The sequence below is a fragment of the Rhagoletis pomonella genome, unplaced genomic scaffold (genome assembly GCF_013731165.1).
Source record: "Rhagoletis pomonella isolate Grant_MI unplaced genomic scaffold, Rhpom_1.0 Rhpom_scaffold_00014, whole genome shotgun sequence".
In the NCBI taxonomy this organism is placed as follows: Eukaryota; Metazoa; Arthropoda; class Insecta; order Diptera; family Tephritidae; genus Rhagoletis; species Rhagoletis pomonella.
The window spans coordinates 374,996-395,426 of NW_023458568.1; the positions used below are offsets into that span (position 1 = coordinate 374,996).

General features: G+C 37.4%; 1 protein-coding gene across 1 annotated transcript in view; it reads left to right on the top strand.

Annotated features, from left to right (window-relative positions):
• The first annotated feature begins 6,388 nt into the window (after positions 1-6,388).
• The window catches only part of LOC118749158 (importin subunit alpha-5-like), an 86,423-nt gene continuing 72,380 nt past the window's right edge, over positions 6,389-20,431 (top strand). The window contains exon 1 of the mRNA XM_036483926.1: positions 6,389-6,572. Within this exon, the coding sequence (XP_036339819.1) occupies positions 6,437-6,572 (136 nt within the window). The 5' untranslated portion in view covers positions 6,389-6,436. The remainder of the gene's footprint in view (positions 6,573-20,431) is intronic.

A 20,431-nucleotide genomic window follows, 5' to 3' on the forward strand; every position in this document is an offset into this window, starting at 1 on the left:
GTTTGAAAAAGTAGACGACTTCGTTTATTTGGGAACCAGCATTAACACCAATAATAATGTTAGCCTTGAAATCCAACGGAGAATCACTCTTGCCAACAAGTGCTACTTTGGGCTGAGTAGGCAATTGAGAAGTAAAGTCCTCTCTCGTCGTACAAAGATCACTCTCAATAAGTCACTCATCATGCCTGTGCTGGTGTATGGCGCGGAGGGCATGGGCAATGAAAGCATCTGATGAGGCGGCTCTTGGAGTTTTCGAGAGAAAGATTCTGCGAAAGATTTACGGACCTTTACGCGTTGGTGATGGCGAATATCGCAGACGATTTAACGATGAGCTTTACAACGATATAGACATAGCGCAGTGAATTAAAATTCAGCGGCTCCGCTGGCTTGGCCATGTCGTTCGAATGGACAGAAACGCTCCTGCTCTGAAAATATTCAACGCGGGCCGCGATGCTGGTAACAGAGGAAGAGGAAGGCCTCCTCTATGTTGGAAAGACCAGGTGGAGAAGGACTTGGCTTCACTTGGCATTTCCAATTGGCGTCAGTTAGCACAGAAGAGAAATGACTGACGTGCTGTTTTGGACTCGGCCAAAATCGCTTAGGCGGTTACAGCGCCAATAAAGAAGAAGAAGAAGAAGATAATGAGCTATATTTTTTTTAAAGTTAATAAACACTAAGCAAACAAAAGAAAAATAGTCAAAGCTGGTCAAAATGTCATCCCCCTATAATTTTTCACATGCTGCATGTATTCAACGTCGCAAACGGTCTTGCCCGCAAAGCAAAACTGCAGAGGCGCTGAATTTATGTATGTGTTCATGAATAAACTACACTCCGTTGCATAATTATAAATCCAGTACAATAGTCTTTGAAACAGCTGTCACAATCAATATAGGTTAAAACTTTCTTCTATGACTTTTGCATGGTAAGAGCTCTCTTATAATAGAGTGCTTAATTTTTTTATTATCATAACCTTATTTAAAAGATTTAAAAAAATCTAAAAATTACTTGTTGCAAAACTATAAATCCAAAAAAAGAAGTCCCAATAACATGAGTAAAACATGCAAGTATGTCTTCTAAATAATACCCTATTTGTGCTCCATTGACTTTAATTAACCGAAATATATGCTTCCTCATACTTAGACATAATGTCTTCGGTAAAGCAGCATCCAGTTTATGCCACTCTTGCAAAATCGCCAATTTAAGCCATATAACGTTTGCAAATTGGCGATTATCAGCATAAACTCTCATTGCCGGTATTCTCCACACATTTTCCATTGGATTGAGGTCTCGAGAGGCCAAGGGTTCGAATATTGCTGGTTTCCAAGCAGCATTTTGCCTCCCTGCTTCTATAAATTGCAGCATTGTCGAGTTGAAAAATGCAATGTCTTTCATTGCACTCAATAACTGGTTTGAGACTGCTCGGCAGTATGGGAATATAGTCTAAATTCTTCATTTTATTTGAGCAGTATTGCAACTCAAGGGTACAATCGGATGTTATTGCACCCTACAAAATCACATTTCCGCGACCGAAATTCCGCCGGTAAAAAATGCATCGTTCTTGCCGTAAATCGTTCTATTATCCATTCAATACATTTGTACCATCCAGATTGAACTTCTTTTCGCCTGAAAAGATAACCTAAGCCTAATTCTTAATAGTGAATTTTAAGGTAAAATAACCATTTTAACAGCTTAGAGAATTCTGTCAATTGCCATGCTTTTACTAGCGAAATCCTTTCGAGCAGCTTTAGGATGTAGCAAAAGACGCGGAGCCGTGATAATTTCACCATACTCGAGGTGCTAGTAACGTTTTAAGGCCGTCCAAATTGTTCGATCACCAACGGGATCTGAACATTTTGCTGTTAACTTCTGGCAAATTGTGACGGAAACCAACAATATTCGGATCCTTGTGCTCTCTTGACCTCAATCCAATGGAAAATGTGTAGAGAATACTGGCAAAGAAAGTTGATGCCGATAATCGCCAATTTGAAAACGTTACATGGCTTAAATTGACGATTTTGCAAGAGTGGCATAAACTGGATGCTGCTTTACCGAAGACATTATGTCTAAGTATGAGGAAGCATATATTTCAGTTAATTAAAGTCAATGGAGCACAAATAGGGTATTAGAAGGACATATTTGCATGTTTTACTCATGTTATTGGGATTTCGTTTTTTGGATTTATAGTTTTGCAACAAGTAATTTTTAGATTTGTTTAAATCTTTTAAATAAGGTTATGATTATAAAAAAATTAACCACTCTATTTTAATAGAGCTCTTACCATGCAAAAGTCATAGAAGAAAGTTTTTACCTATCTTGATTGTGACGGCTGTTTCAAAGACTATTGTACTGGATTTATAATTATGCAACGGAGTGTATGAGCTACTTAACTCATCTAGCGGTATACAATGAATCTCTCAAACAATTGCATAAAGAGAAGCAAGCCAAGCCAAGGTGGAAGCGATCAGCGATTGTGTAAGATATTCATGCTCACTAGTTTACAGGCAAGCCAGGCAATTGTGAGAGAGTAACATTTTTTAGTGAGCGCAAGTTTGTGTGAACAATGGGGTGATTCATGAGTATGTGAGCATATTCATAAGCTGAGCTATTCACTGCCGAACTCTGACCCTTACTCACCGCTGGTGAAAACAAGAGGCGCACTAGGTTATTATTGGGTTTACATCTGTGCTTAAGAAGGCATCTTTTATTGCTTTATGTGACGTGTTATCAAAAGCCACTGAAATATCCAGAGCTTTCTAAATTTTTGCAGGGAGGCAAAGAATGCAGTCTCCGTAGATTTGCCTGGTTGATAGGCAAACTGGTTTTTGTTTACAGGGCGTTTCCGTAGGTTGACTTCTCCAGTATTTTGCCATGCCTTTTAGGAGAATGGTGCTGAAGCTAAGTGGTCGGTAAGATGACGGTAATTTCCGGCTTACCCATTTTGCGTGGAAACACGACCTTAACCTCAGACCATCTGCTAGGAATGTAACCCAGCAAGAGCGAAGCCCTATAGAGTTTAGAGAGGACGAGGGGTATGTATCTAATAGGTCGATTATCGATAGCAATCGAACTTCAGTTGTGCTTATAGTTGCCAAAACGGTATTACAGATGGCAATTGGCAACTTTCAACTGACAACTGCAGTTGCTACAAAGTGTGTATACAGGCGACTACATTTTTGTGGTTGCTGGGAATGTTTTTGGAGCGTATTTAGGAGCGAAAATGGAAAAGTGTGTCATATATTTTACTTTTTAATAATTTGAACGATATTAACATTTTGCAATGCAGTTTGCTGTTACAGAATATGGTGAAAATAACAAAACAATAACTTGAAATTTTAGTTACCGTGGAGTACACCCTTTTGGCGAAACAAAAGCGAACACTAATTGAAAATTTTTTCCTTTATCAACTGAAGAACCTCTAACCACACCAAGTTTTCCAAATTGAAGTCATTGCTGTGGCACTTCCTTCTGCGAAAAATCGAAAAGGTGCGCAAGCTTTTATGAGCGGAGGTATTGAAGTTGAACGAAGTTGTTCATCTGTTTATTATATAATTATACTACAGCTTATCTTGGAAGTCCTCAATATGCTTTGAAAATGAACACAAAACGATAATAAAAGAAAAACCTTAAAAGTATTAACTTTTGCTTACAGTGCACGCGGTAGCTCTAGAGGATTGGAATTATCCTTATAAAAAAAAAACCTTACAAGTATTAACTTTTTCTTACAGTGCACGCGGTAGCTTTAGAGGATTCGAATTATCCTTTAAATATCGGTTGATTGAGGCCGCGTTCGTGCACTTCTCTTCCTCTTAAACAAATAATTCTGATGAACTTAGCTTTACTGCTGTCTTTTCTTGGAGGCGTACTGCCTCTGGGAGGCTATTAATTTCCTCACAGTGGTTTCGCCAGCTAGCTAGTTTGGATTTCCTAAACTGATTGTTGTAGGAAGTTAGCGCAAGTTTATACGGATTCCAATCACCCGCAGTTTTTGCCCTATTGAAGAGTTTTCTGGCCTGTTATCTCATTTAATCAAGCTTCTTACTCCACCAAGGCACATCTCGTTTGGATCTTACCTTTCCTTGGTGACAACTACTGTTGAAATCTATTACAATATCAGAGTGAAGCTGCTCAGCTTCATTATCAAGCTCCTGTTTAGTTATAATTGGGTTTTGGGGCTGTTTTCGCCCTCTTCTATAGTAAAGCGGAAGAGCTCCCAGTTGTTTTTCCTGGGATATCTCAGAACTACTTCCTGTTCAGAAGAGATCCATATCGAAATCCCCCGAGATACGCCAGTTTGTGACAGATAATGACATGTTTTGGCTGAATAGAGTTAGGTCCACGACCTCCCCCTTAAAGCGTTTCTAAAAGTCGGTTCACTACCACGTTTAATCAGCCTCATTGCAAGAGTCGTGTCGAATGCAACGACTTGCGACGACTTCGAGAGTCGAATCGTATCGAAAATTTCATGTCATTGCCTAAAATTTCGACTCGTCTGGTGTATTTAAACGGAAAAATTTGGCAGCACTGCACTTGTTTTCGACAATTTCCTTCGTTTGCTTATTTCAGCACGACAGTGGACAATGCCAATGTTGTCGAGTCGTACAGTTTAGCCTAATTTACGACTTACGCAATGAGGCTGAATAATATTAATATTATAACTACTAATAAACTCGAGGCCGTACTCAACGCTTTTGTTGGTATCTGTGCAACCCCAAACAGTGTTATGCGAATCGGCGTCCAGCAGAGGATGCAGGGCTTTCACTCTGCCGGCAGTGCTCAACAAAGTATATACTTCTGCTGTCGGGGCCCTCTCCTCTTCACCTGGAAAGTACGCTGAGGCAAGTACTGCCTCTTGTATACCCCTTGGAGAGGGAATTTTGGCCCAAACCGCAACCAGATTCCCCCATCATGAACTGTAAAAGAGGAAGAAACGTTAGTTTTTTGCTTAATAGCATCGCCGCCCTTGGGCGAGGTCTGGTGGCATTATGATCTTACCATCATTGATGTTTAGATCTTTCACCTCGCCACGTAGTATCCAGGGTTCCTGGATGAAGGCTATACTTAGCCCTTAGTTAGTGAACCTCCTGCATGAAACTTTTGGCGCTGTTTTGGCATGAGGAGGATTCACTTGAAGGCATTTCAGATGCCTCGAGTTGGCGTTGGGCTTAGGGCATATATGTAATATTTCTATATTGCTAGTACAATATGACCACAATGAGTTTTCAATTCGAAATCAAAGAAAGACAGCATATGAAAATTTTTGTGATTGTAGAAGTATACGTGTATATTTGTAAACTACTACATAGAATGAAGTGCCATATCATAACAGGGGCGGTTCAGGGAATTCAAAAAACAAACACAAATTTGAGGGTCTCATGTTTACTTCAAGCTGCAATGTATATCGAGCCCTGGACGCGAAAATAAAGTAAGCGAACTTTTTTCAAAATTTAATTTTGATTCATAAATGCTCTTAGATCACCTGCATCAAAGGTAATTAAAAAATAAAATATATACATTACTTTAGCGGTTAGGGCTCGATATGTCGACTTTCTCCGATGCTCTTCGTTATTTGGAAATCCGAAAAATTGGAAGATAGAAGATCTTTTCCTAACCCAGACAAACCTTGTTTACACATAAAGCGGTGTAGTATTTTATACGTTGGCCGAATTCAATAAAGCACGCTATTCGATTCCATTCTATGCTAATTGACGCCTATTGGAAATGCCAACTGATGCTAAGTCCTTCTCCAACTGGTCTTTTTATCCTGTGCCACCACCAACGGCCGCAGCGTTTCTCATAAATTTACAAAAATTGAATTTTTTGTTAATTTTTCATATGAATTGTTTTTAACTAAGAATTTGTGAAGCCGCTCCTGAATTTTCAAAAATTTGTCATTTTGAGTACATTCTCTTATCGGATCTCTCTTTCTTTTTTCAATATTTCGGCACTCTGATGTTGGGGAATGTACTTTGAATGTACTAGCAATATAGAAGTATTACATATATGGCTTAGGGAGAGATGTCATTACTGGCAGTCTTTGCGGGTGCGAGCAGCCACCTTCTTCCTTAGCACCCCCTTCGATTTTGCGGCTTTCAATAGCCGCTTTGGAACTGCCATGCAATGGTGCCTTTATTATATTCCGAGGAGGCTCAATGGGCCTGACATTTTGTTGGGCTCTGTCTAGCACCTGCTGCCGGCAGAATGTTGCTGTGAGTCGCGTAGGCGATGACACGCTGTCTTGAGCTTTTGGCAGCTCAGGCGACGGCTTCGTCTTTTCCGGCTCCAGTGACTGCTGCTTCTGCACCTTTTCGTCTGTTGAGAATTTGTGACTAAGTAAATAAGTATTCTACGATCGTATCTATTATGTTGTGTCTGCAAATAAATGTAATCCCTAATTATTGCATAATTTTTAAAGGTTCACGTAGGCTGCATTCCACCAATGTGCGACTTCCTGACGGTCGTTGATTCAGACATCGTTCAAGTGGCTTTAAACGCACTTGAAAATATTCTGAAGGCCGGAGAAAAATTTGCTGCTCGTCCAAATCCATATGCAATGGCCATCGAAGAATGCGGAGGTAAGTATTTATGTACATACATATATCATATAATACATATCTACATTTTTGTAATATCTGAAAATGTAAGGGTCAGATCGAAAAATAGTCTCGCCCAACGTGTTCACCGACCTTGAAAACATATTGTGAGACCTTAAAAAACTTCAATTTCGTAATGGATTTCGTGCACGGATTGAATGAAGAGCAATTTTAAGCACTTGAGGCGGAGGCACAAAACGTTCAGGCGAGACCTCTAAATCAGTAGTGGGCATTTCATATCACGCGTACAGCTCAACTGTACGCCTTTCACACGTATATGCTCACACATTATATTGCCGAACAAAAAAACGAAATTCAATCAATGAATCAGTCTCGCATAAGCTGTTGCCGAGGCCTGTTGCGTTGTTTCCACGCTGCACAGCGCGCAGCTTTTGTCGAAAATGTGATAGTATTAGTGTGCCCATCACTGCTCTAAAGGTTATTATTTTTGCACCAAATTTACAGGGGATATTTTTTAGCCATAATGGGAGCTAAAAGCTCAAGAGCGTCAAAAAAACAGAACTTTAATTTTTTTTTATGGTCAGTCTATTGTACACATACAAGAGTGAACGCTTTCTCTAACTTGTGTTTCCGTTGGCTTCATTGCGACGGGGGTTTTAAGTAGGTCAAGGTGCAACGGAAAATGGCGCAGAATTTTTATAAAATTAAATTTAAAGTTTAACTCTTTGCTTTTTGAAAGGTAATTATGTATTACTTTTGGGTATTTTTATAATATTGCCTCACTGTTTTTTATATGTTTTTTTTTCGGAATTTTGTATAGAGTATCTGAGTTTATGCGGTGGCCGGTTGTTATCCAGGTGATTCACCAAGACAAAGCTTATTGATTTATCAATTAATTGAAATTTATTAATAGGTTTGTCAAGGCACTGGCACCAGGACAATTTTACGTATTGTACCTCAACCACTTGGAACTTGGTTACCAACGGAAAAGGCAAGGCATGAACTTCACAATTTCGGCGTTTACAGTTCCTCTAACTTTATTGGAAATTTACGGACTTAAATACAAAATAAGTGCTGATTATAGTTTTAGCAACATTGAGTAGTATTAATGCAATTCGATAGTGTGACAAAATTAACAACATACAAAATAATTCATTTGCATAAAGTAAACCAAAGTGCTGATTTGCACTTTACGATTTGAAGTAACAAAACAATTTTCGCTTATACATTAAATACATACTACTACTATTTGCTGGCCAAAAGTCCAGAAGTAACCAAATTGATCTGAAATTTGGTGTTTGGGGGTTTTGTGGTCGCTGATTTCGAATATGATGTCAGATTTTTTAGATTCCAAATGGCGGATCCAAATTTTTTTTTCCCTTTTCACCAAAAACTTTTATATACGGGGGGTTTCGAGGTCGCTGATCTCGAATCCGATCTCAGATTTTTAGAATTTAAAATAGTGGATCCAATATGGAGACCAAATTTTATAATTTTTTCCTTTTCACCACAAAACTCATATAAATGCGGCGTTGTTGTTGTTCTTGTTGTTGTAACAGCAAGCTAATTCCCCAAAGAGTTTTTAGGGAGTGTTGCTAGAGTGACAGTCCTTGGCCAGATATAAATCTGGGTCGTTCCGGTTTCGTAGACCCGACTGTCGTAGGAACGCTGTCGCTGATTTCGAATCTGATGTCAGATGATGATCAGAATACAGCGACCAAATTTTATAATTTTCTCCTTTTCACCAAAAACTTTTATATAATATATATGTTTCCTTTGGATATAAGTATCGCGAGAGTTTGTACTTGTATTTTGTTGGTACAAATTTGTACTTAAATATTTATTTGAAAAGACACTAGCACAACAAGTATAATTTCATTTCATATTACTTATAATTAGGGCTCGGAATCTCATGCACTAAAAAATCTAAAATATGCGCATATAATATGCACTCAAATTTAAAAAATATGCACTATAAACATGTATAATATGCGACTAACCGCAAATTCTGTGTTTTCTTAATAAATTATACAGTACAACAAAATTTAAGATTTCAAAAATCCCCCGGGGCTTTTCAATGGTTTCTAAAGCTTTTGGGTCTGCTGAATCCGAATCTGAAGTCAGCATCTTCGGGTCACCCTAGGCTTTCTGTAGAGTACGTGGTTTATCCAGAAACCGGCATTTGTAGAAAAAAAATTTTGCATTCTTTTTAAAATCATTGAACAAGGGTAACTTAAGGTTCTTGGGATCAAATTTGACTTTGAAGTTTATTGTGTTGACATATATATCTATGGTAGATGCTTATTGTAAAGTGGATATACTTTTGTAAAAGGGGCGTAGCACATCCTATAGTTGTGAAATTTTTAATCAGCCATAACTTCGGAATCATAACTCACATGAATTTGAAATTTGGTATGAAGACATATCCATAGTAGACGCTTATAGTAAGGTATATATGAATGAGTTTGTACAAGGGGCGTGGCACATCCCATAGGCGTAAAACTTTTAATTAGCAATAACTTCGGAACCGTAAGTCACATGACTTTGAAATTTGGTGTGAAGACAGATCTATGACAGATGTTTAAACTATAGTATCCATATTTATAAATAAGTTTGTTAAAGGGGGCGTGGAACATCTTAAAGGCATTTCATTTTTCTTTCGGTACCTTGATCTACCTAACCTTAATAATGTAGCAAAGAAAGTGAAAACCAATATAATTGCAGAATTATTACTGGATGCGGCAAGGGAGAATATGTGTTTCTGTCAGGAGTCCTATTTATTCCCACATACCTTCCATTTTAATTTAAAAGTCTTCAGTATTCTCTGATACTTTGCTTTGGCATATGATTATATGTCGGATGCTCACGAGTGGGATGTCCGAATAGTATTTATGCTTCTACACCGCAACAAAAAATTAAAGTATTGTTTATAAGGAGGCCTTAAATGAAATAAGAAAAATTGTTTATGTCTCCTTTAATTTATGGTAAACTGAAAATCTCTCTTACTGTTTTATATTTTTATTTGTTTATCCCGAACGACGTCGGATTCTCTGCGTCATAAAATACACTTTTGCAAAAAATTGTACCGATAGATGGCGCTGGAATCAAGATATTTAGATACCCCTCTACAAATTTACTTTTTAGATTTCTTACTTAATATATCGCACACCTAGATCTAAAGTGCGATCAACTAAAAAAAAAATTATGTAGATTTTTTTTTTGCATAAATCAAATGATAGGACTTACATCCAATTAATGCGAATAATTTTTTCTTCATGATTATATACATTAACAAAAAAACTACTGTTATACCTGCTTTTGTATTAATTGTGTTCAATCTGTACGATCCACAAGCAATTATATTTCCCTCTCTGAATTTTGAGTTAGCTCACTTTAGATCTAGGTGTAACCAATAACGTATGCGGAACGAAATGCGAACTGATGCGGTAAAAATAAACAGCTATACTTTCGGATGCAACAAATATTGTTTTTCAACTCAAATAGCTATTGTCGAAATTTCAAAAAAAAAAATGCTTACAGAAAAGACTCAAGTCCATAACGATTGGCCTGTTTAAGTTTTCAGACTTAGTGTTGATTAGTGTATTATATTGGGACTTTATTCTGCCAATTTCAGTTATTTTTTTTAGCGATTTAGACGATAAACAGCTCAGAGTATATTTAGGTGTCCTTTTATGGGTCCCCAATGAAAAATATTTCTCTAATCCAAACTCAAATGAATGCGCTGCAAGCAAATTATGGGAAAGCGCTCATGTTGTTGTTGTTGTTGTTGTTGTTGTTGTAGCGGCACTACTAAGCCCCGCGTTTTTCGGGTCAACGTTCAATCATTTTCGTCAAGCTCAACTAACGGGAGGCCCAGGAAACGAGCTGTTTCAATGGGTTCGGACCAGAGGGAGAGGTGTGTTAGCTGAGTCGGATTGAGCTGGCATGTAAAGAGGTGGTTGGTGTCGTGGGGGGATTCTCCACATGCCGGGCACTCATTGGGGATATTGGGGTCGAGTCTGGACAGGTAGCTGTTGAGGCGGCTACAGTATCCAGACCGTAATTTAGCCAAAATTAAAATGATATAAAAAAGAAAAAGAAAGAATAAAAAAGAAACAAGAAAGAGTTTATAAAAACGTGGTAAAAATGAGTACAACGGAGTTCTGGTTCAACGATTCGTCAGAGGAGAGAGTTTGGTAAACTGGGCAGGAGTAGAAAATGTTTAAGAGGGTTTAAGTGTAGTCTTTCGAATATATTTTGACATAAAATATATTTAAGAAATTTGTTTATTAAAAACTTCCGACTGTCTAAAGAGGCGTTTGTGAGCCAAATATATGTAAAATATTTTAAAACTATCAACAGCTTAAGATTTTTTTCTCAGAGATCGTGAAAACTGCGTATTGGGATTATCTTTCACAAGTAAAACAAGCCTTTCGAGCTTCTGTTTAATACTCACGACGTTAGAACTGCATGAAATTAATAAAAGTTTTTTAGACACTAGTCTAGCTGCCATAAAGTAAAAAAACAAATGCAAAATCATACATTTTTAACAATTTTCTAACACTTCGCTACACCATCGAAAGCAAAATTCTGTTCGACAGAAAATTCGATACTCAACGAAAATTTCGACACGGTTGCATAGCTCAAAATTTCACTTTCGATCGAATGCAACTCATAATAAGGGCCTAAAAGTCACTAGTATTTTTAATGCAATCTTGCCAACAGCAGTGTCTTCTGCATACACTTGCATCCAGAACTCTCTTGGCGCCCTTCGTAGTATTTAATAATCAAAGTGCTGTCTTCATTGATGTCCAGAAGGTTTTCAAAAGCTTAATTGGTCATGTCAGTAGGTTCACTTTTCGGGCCACATAAAAACGGGTTTGTTATCCAGCTGAAGCCATCCTCACAGTCAATGTTGGGAAAATATTCGACAATTGTTTTTTCTAAACCTTCCAAGTTAACGGTGGTAATGCGCGTTGATTTTAATTTTTTTAATTTTATATGGGAATTGCTAGTGAAACCGGCTGTTATCAATTTTCTTTGCGTTAACTTCGAAGTTACATATGTTTTTCTGACAAAGTGGTTTATTTATGGAGTGGGTTTGCATGCAAATTTGCCAGAGATGTATTTTAATTTCGCAGGCCTCTGTTATCTTCGCATCGTCATCCAATATGGGTTTAAAATCTAGTGGCGACATCTTCCTAGTCGCCAGGGAATACCGAGGGTCCATACAGTGACTTATCGTGGCGTTTTCGTTTTTCCAACCACTGCAAATATCCGCACACTCGCTCCATTTCAAACCATTGTTCTGTAAAAATTTGTCGATAGCTTTAGAAATTTCGTCGCTAGTTGCGTAAGTCTGAAGTACTTCGTTCTTCTTCGATTTGCATTGCGAATGGGTACCTCACTAACACGAGAAGACTGCCTCTAAAATCATGTTGATTCGCTCTTTGACAGTGTGATTGTGAAGTTCCAAAGAATAAGTAATATATAAACATGCGCGAAGCTGCTGCGCTTGTTACAAGAACAGCCCAGCCAGCAATAAATCCGAAAATTAATCCGAAAACGGTAAGAAAAGTGGATGAAACGCGGATTAGGTCTACAAAAGTACCGAAAGCGGTTGTGAAAAGGGTGCGTTTTCGGCTATTTTTCTGAAATATTTCTGATTCAATTTTACGTTGACACAACGTTCTGGGGAACTACGCTTAAGAGCGAAATATCCCTTTGCTGCAAGCTTTTTGTGTTGTGTATGGGGTTTGACGAGCCGCTGAAGGTAATTTTAATAAAAATCAAAATTTTTTGATTTTCTGGCCGCCATGTTGAAGTTTGATCAAACCGCTTGCGTTGTGTATGGAAAGTCTAAAGAATTTGCCCGCACCACTAGTATACTCTAGCCACTAGCGGCACCCCAGGCATACGCTCGCGGCACCCCGGGGTGCCGCGTCACCCACTTTGGGAAGGCCTGATGTAAGCAATATGCATTCTAAATGTGAACTTGATCGGATCATAAATACGGTTTTTCCAAATATCTCGACTCCTGCGCCACCTATCGGCATATTTTTTGTTCGGATTTATTTCTTTTCATACAAGTAACATATGTTCTAAATATGAACCAAATCAGACTATAAATGCGGATTTTACAAATATCTCGACTCCTGTGCCACCAAGCGGCAAAATTTTTTTCCGGATTTATTTCTTTTCATATGAGTAATATATGTTCTAAATATGAACCAAATCAGACTATAAATGCGGGTTTTACAAATATCTCGACTCCTGCGCCACCTAGCGGATTAAGTCATCTTTTATATTACATTGTCCTCGAGTACAGAGCTAAGTTTGAAGTTTTAAGGCTGTAGCTGTGTAAGGAAGTTTGTTAAATATTGATTGCAAAGTTCCAGGACATACATACATACATACAAGTGAACTTTAATAAAAGCTTGTAAAAATGCATTAAACACAGCGACACAAATTTGGTGTTTTTTTTTTGGGAAAATTGCGCTATTTTTAGTGTTTTGTTGCTTTTGTAAATAAAAAAACTTGGCAATACTGATCACTAGCTGACCTTCATCGAGCGCTCTTTGCTGGGCTCGGACTCAAAAATTAAAGTAAAAATCAAGTTTTAGTAGTAGATGCATATTTTTGCATCGCGAACACTTTTAATACCTTGTCTGCCTTTTAATTCGCTTCGCAAAACCGTTCGCTTCGCCAAAATCATTCGCTTCGCAAGTGATAATACCACCCTAAAACACATTACCTTTTTGGTCCGTAAGGGACGGGTATTTTTCAATTCTTATTTTTGAAAAAATTATATGTTCAGGACTAAATTTAAAATAAAATAAATGAAAGGGGCATTTTCAATTCCTATTCGTCCAAAAATTATTTCATTTGGTACCCATACTTTTATTTTACATTGCACTGAATTTTTTTAAATAAGTTTTTGGAATTAACCATATCGAGACCTAACCGCCAAACTAACGTAAGCGACATTTTTTTTTTTAATTTTCTTGTTGATGCAGAAATATTCCTAAAGCATCTAGATGCATTTCTGCATCAAAAACAAAATTTTGAAAAAAATGTCGCTTACGTTATTTTAGCGGTTAGGGCTCGATAAAGTCTTTTTAAAAAAATCATGACGTCAGAGAAATGCCCATTTATACATATGCAGGTAATTATGTGTAATATGAAGTAGACTTTTATAAAAAAATATATAATTTTGGATAAACAAAAGGAATATAGACAAAACAGGTAGAATTAACGCGCTTCTTTTATTTCTGCCACTCGAATTATGAACTTCTTTCAACCAGAAATAAATTTTTTGACTTATTTTTTTTTTGCATCAAGCTTTTTTCGACATACCTTAAATCACTTTATCAGATATGTACACACTAAAGTATTATTAAATGCATATAAATTTAATTACTGTCTGTCGTTTTGTTTCTTATGAAATAATTTTCACTTTAAATCAAAAAGCACGTTTCAAACCCATTTATTTATTATTTGTTATATGGTAGGATAGCTTCTCAAACAATATTGGTGCAATTTTTTCATGTTAAGTCATTGAAAAATAATAAATATATAATCCCGGGACTGATCCCGGAATACCGGGATTAAACCAGCGACATCCCGAAAATCCCGGAATCGCAAAAATCGAAAAAATTTACATCCCTAGTATGTACAGTTCATGGAGAAATAATGTAGGCAATTATGTATGTAGAGTCGTTTATGTTGCCACAAGGAGCAACTAACATTGCTGTTAGCACTCACATTTGTATATGCATATTTATGTACATACATATGTATGTATATAACTACGCATAAAAACCTTGCTGCTTTGTTTTTTTGTACGTATGTAAGTGAGCGCAATATTAAAAGCAGCAACTCTTATCGCAAAGCCCGAGAACGGCTGAAACGGTTTTTTATACCCGAGCGCACCTGTGCACAAGGGTATTATAACTTTGCTCATATAACGGTTGGTTGTAACAGGCAAAACGAATCTAGATAGATATAGACAAATGTATACATAAATGATCAGAATGGCAAAAGAAATCGATTAAGCGTTGACTGTCTGTCCGTCCGTCCGTCCGTGTGTCCGTCTGTGCGTACGATAGCTAGAGTAAAAATTGAGATATCTTAACGAAACTTGGTATGTGTACTTCTTTTCATCGTAGAACGGATAGTATTGAAAATGGGCAAAATCGGACAATAGCCACGCCTACATCCCATATAACGGTAGTTTTCAGAAATACGAAAACTGTGATATTTTAATAACTACTACTTAAGCCTTTTCACTAAAAATTGATATTTACAATGATTTTTGGACGAAAAATAAGAATATTATAAATTTTTGGAAAAAGGGCGTAGCCACGCCCACATATGATTACATTGGTAGTGAGTCCTGCATCCCGTAAGCACTTCGCCACTTCTTTTAGCAATTCCAAATGGTCTTCAAACTTTGAGCTGCACACCATCAAATCATCCAGGTAGACGAAGACGTTCTCTCGTAACCGTGAGGGAATAGCCTTATCCATCAGCCGACTCATTGTTTGTGGTCCGTGTACAAGCCAAAGGGCATTACTTTAAAGTGGTACACGGGCTTTCCTGGAACCGCAAATGCCGTATTTCCTTAGACGATTCCGTTAATTTCATTTGAAAGAAAGCATCCTTCAAATCAATACCACTTATAAGTATGTATCCTTTAACCTGCTCAACAACCCATTAATATGGGGCAACGGATACGAGTCCTTCTTGGTGCAGTACCACAGGACAACACCACGGTGAATTCGATTCCTCAATCACCCCCATCTTGAGCAGCCTGTCAATTTCGCTATAAGCTTCCGCCTGCCTCGGTGGTGAAAGAGGAAAGTTCTTGCTTTTAATTGACACTGCCTCACCCGTGTCTATATGGTGAGTCACTAAACTGGTTTGACCTAGCCCTAGCTTTTCAAACGATGGAAACTCCTGAACAACTCCTTGCAAAGCTACCTTCTGATCCGGTGTGAGCTGATGGAAGTTTGGGTCATCTTCATTTGAAAAGTCTAAACTCGAAACGGTTGGGAATACATCGGGTGGTAACGCAAATGCCTTCCAGAAATCAACTCCCAGGTATGCCTCTTGGATTAGTGAAGATACGAGATAAAAGCGGATAGTCCTCGTAATGGTTTTAAAAGTGACCGGTAAAGATACCGAGTATTTTCTGCTGATTTCCGTCAGCGGTGTAGACAAACGCGCACAAAGGTTGGTATTTTAAATTATTTCCTTTTAGGAATTCTTAACATCCATTTCCAAGAATGGAAACGTTTGCTCCGGAATCCAACAAACCCACTACGAAACTACCGTGTATTTAAATCTTTGCTATCGGTCTTTCATCTGGCGTTATCAGAATTATTGTGCTTTGTAGAAGTTTTCGCATGTTTACTCGGCTATAATATCTTTTCCTACACTGTAGAATATTTTCAGAAACAAGATTTGGTTGCTCTTCGAAAATATCCGCCCTTATCCTTCTCTTTGCTCTAAACCAGACATGGGCACTTTTGCCCGTATGGGCTTTTTTGCCCGTACGGTAAAGCGAGAACATTTCGCGGGCTAGATCAGGGGAAAATCATGGGCAAACACGAAGGGGGCAACGAATCTTACTAATACACGTATACCAATGAGAGCCACTGCACACGCATTCTGGAGTAAAAGGGCCCACACTCCCAATGTCACCACATACACTCCTCGTCATTTGAATAGCTCAACCTTTTAATCCTTAGTATTTACATTTTTAATTTTGTTTATTTAATGTTCATTACATCCGATATTAAAACTTTATACAGAGTTAAAAAAATGTCAACAAAGGGGTACAATAAAGTGCAAGTTTCAAGTCTCTGTAAAATAGCGGTGATTTTTGACAATTTTTTTGGTGATGGTGCTGCGCATTTTCTCTCATACAAAGTATGCTCGACAAAATTTGTATATAGAATAAAATGCGCAGCACCGTCAATAAAAAATAAAAAAATTTCAAAAATCAGGGCTATTTTAGAGTCTCTTAAAACTTGCCATTTATTACACTATAATTGAATGGGCTACAAAACTGCATATCCGAAATTTTTCTAAAAATATTATTAACTTATTCACTGCAGTCATTAGGATGGCACACTCCTATGTTGACCTTTTTTAAGAACTGTTTCCAGCTCTCAAGAAAAACGAAAAAATCAATGTGATTGTGTTAGTGTGCCAATTACGTTTGAATGATTTTGCGATCACTTTGTTACGCTCTCGCATGTATTCGCATGTGATGCTTACGTTCTTTAAGCAGGCGCTCACTCTCTGTCCATGCTTGTATATGAGCAAATTTGACATCGATATAACTGTTGTCCCTCCGCTTTGTGTGACAACATCAAGGCGCACGCCACAAATCGGAGGAGAAGCTCGGCCAAACACTAACATATGTGTAAGCGCCAATCTATTATTATTATTATTATAACTGATGCCAACTTTGTGCCTTTCGCAATAAATTAAGTGCGTTTAGGGAATTAAAACGCGGAAATTTTTTGTAGTTTAGCGCTTTTTTCGTTCTTTGGTGCCCTTTTCAAGGCAATTTTATAATAAAAACGTGATTCTATGGTGACATTGTATTTATTTTGTTCATTCACTTATGCAATCCAAACGTACGGAAAACTTCATCCGTTGACTTACACATATGTTAGTGTTTGGCCGAGCTTCTCCTCTGGATAATATACTCCCAGATAATCCAAACACAATATTTTCACACAGTCTCTATCACGGAATTCATAGAATATTCTGCTAATTAGCTGGGTGTGCGCATTTGTACAAAAGTAAGCAATTGCATGAAAATAAAGCCCCTAGAGAAACCAAGTAAAGTTTTGCAAATGGTTTTACGAATAAAAAAACATTTTGCTAATTAAATTAATTAACTGCAAGTTACAAGTGACATTGCGTGATTACTTAAAATATTTGAACATACAGCTTTATATGCAAAAATACAATTAAACACAGCAACACAAATTTGGTGTTTTTTTTTGGGAAAATTACTCTATTTTCAGTGTTTTGGTGCTTTTTTAAATAAAAACGTTGGCAATACTGATTAGACGGTTCTGCCGTAAATGTCGGTTGGTCTCACGGGCAGTCGTTATAGCATAAAATAAATGAGAACGAACAGTGATTAGTATATTGCAAACAGGATAGTCAACTTATTTATTTAGTGTTTTATATTTACACATGGATATGTAGCAATGTATTTGAATAATTCAAATTTAAGTTCACTTACGTTTATTTTACAAAGTAGCTGGCTGGCTTACGTGGTGTCTGCTGCTGCGGCTGGAGTCCTCCTTTGGTGATCACAAAATTGGAATGGACGAGCGAAATTCAGTCCTTTTCCACCGAACCTGCTGCTCAGCAAATTCTATGTTTCTTAACGAAACAAAATAGTTGGTTCGGTGGACTATTGGAAGGTTGACCGTTATGTGCTTAAAATGATTTTGCACTTTTACTTGGAAGCGCGGCCACCCAGTAGGAAATTAATGACTTTAGGCTACTGGCCTAAACATGCCGGCCCCCTTTCGTGGGCAATATTTACTCTGGAACACAGCAGCCGACACAACGTAAACCTGGAGGATTGGAAACTTGTCAAAAAGAAACATTAACTAAGGTTTTTTAACAATAAATTAAATCAACTTAAGCTACACGATGTAGTCCCAACAGCTCGTTTTAAAATAGCCGTTTAAATCCCTTCGTTCGCCAGAAGTCTTGGGTCATTGGTGGTTGTTCCTAAACTGTATGGAAGAGAACAATTAGAAAATGTCGAAAGTTTAGCTAAAAGAAAAGGTCGTTACTTTAAGTTCAGTTGCACGTTTTATTATATTTTAATTGTATGAAGGAAGGTACATAAGTGTTTAGTAGTATTGTTAAATATTATCATTTAACGTTGGAAGGTTCCAGAAACAACCAAACCGAAGATGGTCGCTTGAGTCAATAGCCCGCCGATGGTTGATGGTGGCGTGCTGCTCAACATGATGTGGGTGTGTACGTCGACACCCAGCGTGAGCCGTATCGGCGAGGCCATAAAAAATCGTAGGTCGGCTAGCCGCATAAACTGAAACGGAGCCGCCACCTTCGGGTCTATGTTCGTCCGTGGGCTTAGACGGTTATGCCCTTCGATACCCAGTGCCTGCGTCGTCACTCTCTCAGTCATCCCATGCTTGCCTCTCCGCCGTTGGAAAAACGAACCAATACAAAGGGTCTCATCAATCCACTTTTTTCGCCACAGATCGCCATCAAGATATCTTTGAGCAACCCAGCAAACGAAGTGAATTAGTTACAGCGCAAACAGAATTTGCTACTAGCAATGAACACCCAAATTATTACCATCAATCCTAAAAAAAAAAAAAAATCTATGTACATACATACGTACACACGAATAAAAACATACATATATACGTATGTACATAAGAGCTAGAAAAACCGCGAAAATTTCGGTGAAAAATTTCGAAGTGCGCGAGTGATTTTGTGTGATAAATTATTGTGAAAAAAAAACGTAACAATTTCCATAAAGAAATAGAAATTCGGCCTACGCCATTTTATTTAATATTCGTCCGAACGGACATCGGCTAGTGCTACAGGAACAAGTGAACAGTGGAACCCTATTACATACGGGTGCAGTGTGTTGTTAGTGCATTTGTTACATTAAAACAATTTATTTATTTCTCCTATTTGGCAATTGGTCAAATGTGTTTCAAATATATTCGCATATATCTTCATGCAAATACCTTTTTAGTGATTATTTTCTTGCTTCAAGAGAAATATTGACCAGTTGCATAGTTACTTTTGTACAAATAAATAATTTGACCGCACAACAACAAACACACGGCGGCCACTGTTGGCTGACTTTAGCATTGGAATATTATATATGAGCAACTAAACACACAAAATCACATCGGCGCTAGCTACAAGTGCAAGAAATTTTAAGTGAAATATTAACAGCGATTTACAATCGCGTTAATAAATTAAAACTGAATAATTAATTACAATCGAAACAAAGAACGAAAATTCAAGCTGCAGTGAGCAGCTGTATTGTATGTACATACATACAGACATATACCTAGAGTTGGGTGGCGAGCAGTGTGACCAGAAGCCGTAATTTTACATAGTGAAATTCTGAAATTATTATATAATTTAAGTCAAATTGTAAATTACTACTGGCGTTAAAATTTTACAAATAAATAAAAAATTTTTAAGGTAATTGCACTTTGTTAATTATATTAGCGTAGATTTTCTGCATAAGTGAATCAAATTTTCTGCATACTGTTTTTGGGCGAACAACTTTTATTGCGATGGTTTATATAATTACAAAGGTATATATATACATACTTATATACTTACTGTGGTTACGGTTGGTACGCTGTGCGTCAAGCAATAGTGCCAACAAATTTTTAGCCGTTTACTTTTTGGAGAATATTTATCTTCATTTCATCTCGGTGGTTCTAAATTTAGGTAATTGGCACATATTTAGCGTGTCTATTTCAACAGAAGTTTTGTGGATTTACAATTTTAATTATTTAGTTCGAGTGGTTTTCGGAGTTTTTCGGTTGATTTCTTTTTGCATAGGTTCAACTTCAGTTCAACTGTAGATCCATCGGAATACTTTTGATTTAGTGGATCCAAATTCAGCACTTCGTGCATAGTTGCTCCGGTTTTAAGATTTTGAGAATTATTTACTTGCTTTTCGGCACAAAGATCATTTTTCGGATTTAATCCATTCGTTTAGTAATCCAAAACAGTTTTCAGCCAATTAATAAAATGGCAACTTTTAATCAATTGGCGGATTAACTGATTGATCTTGAAGCCGAATTCAAAGAGTTCGCAGAGCCGAACCAAGGGGT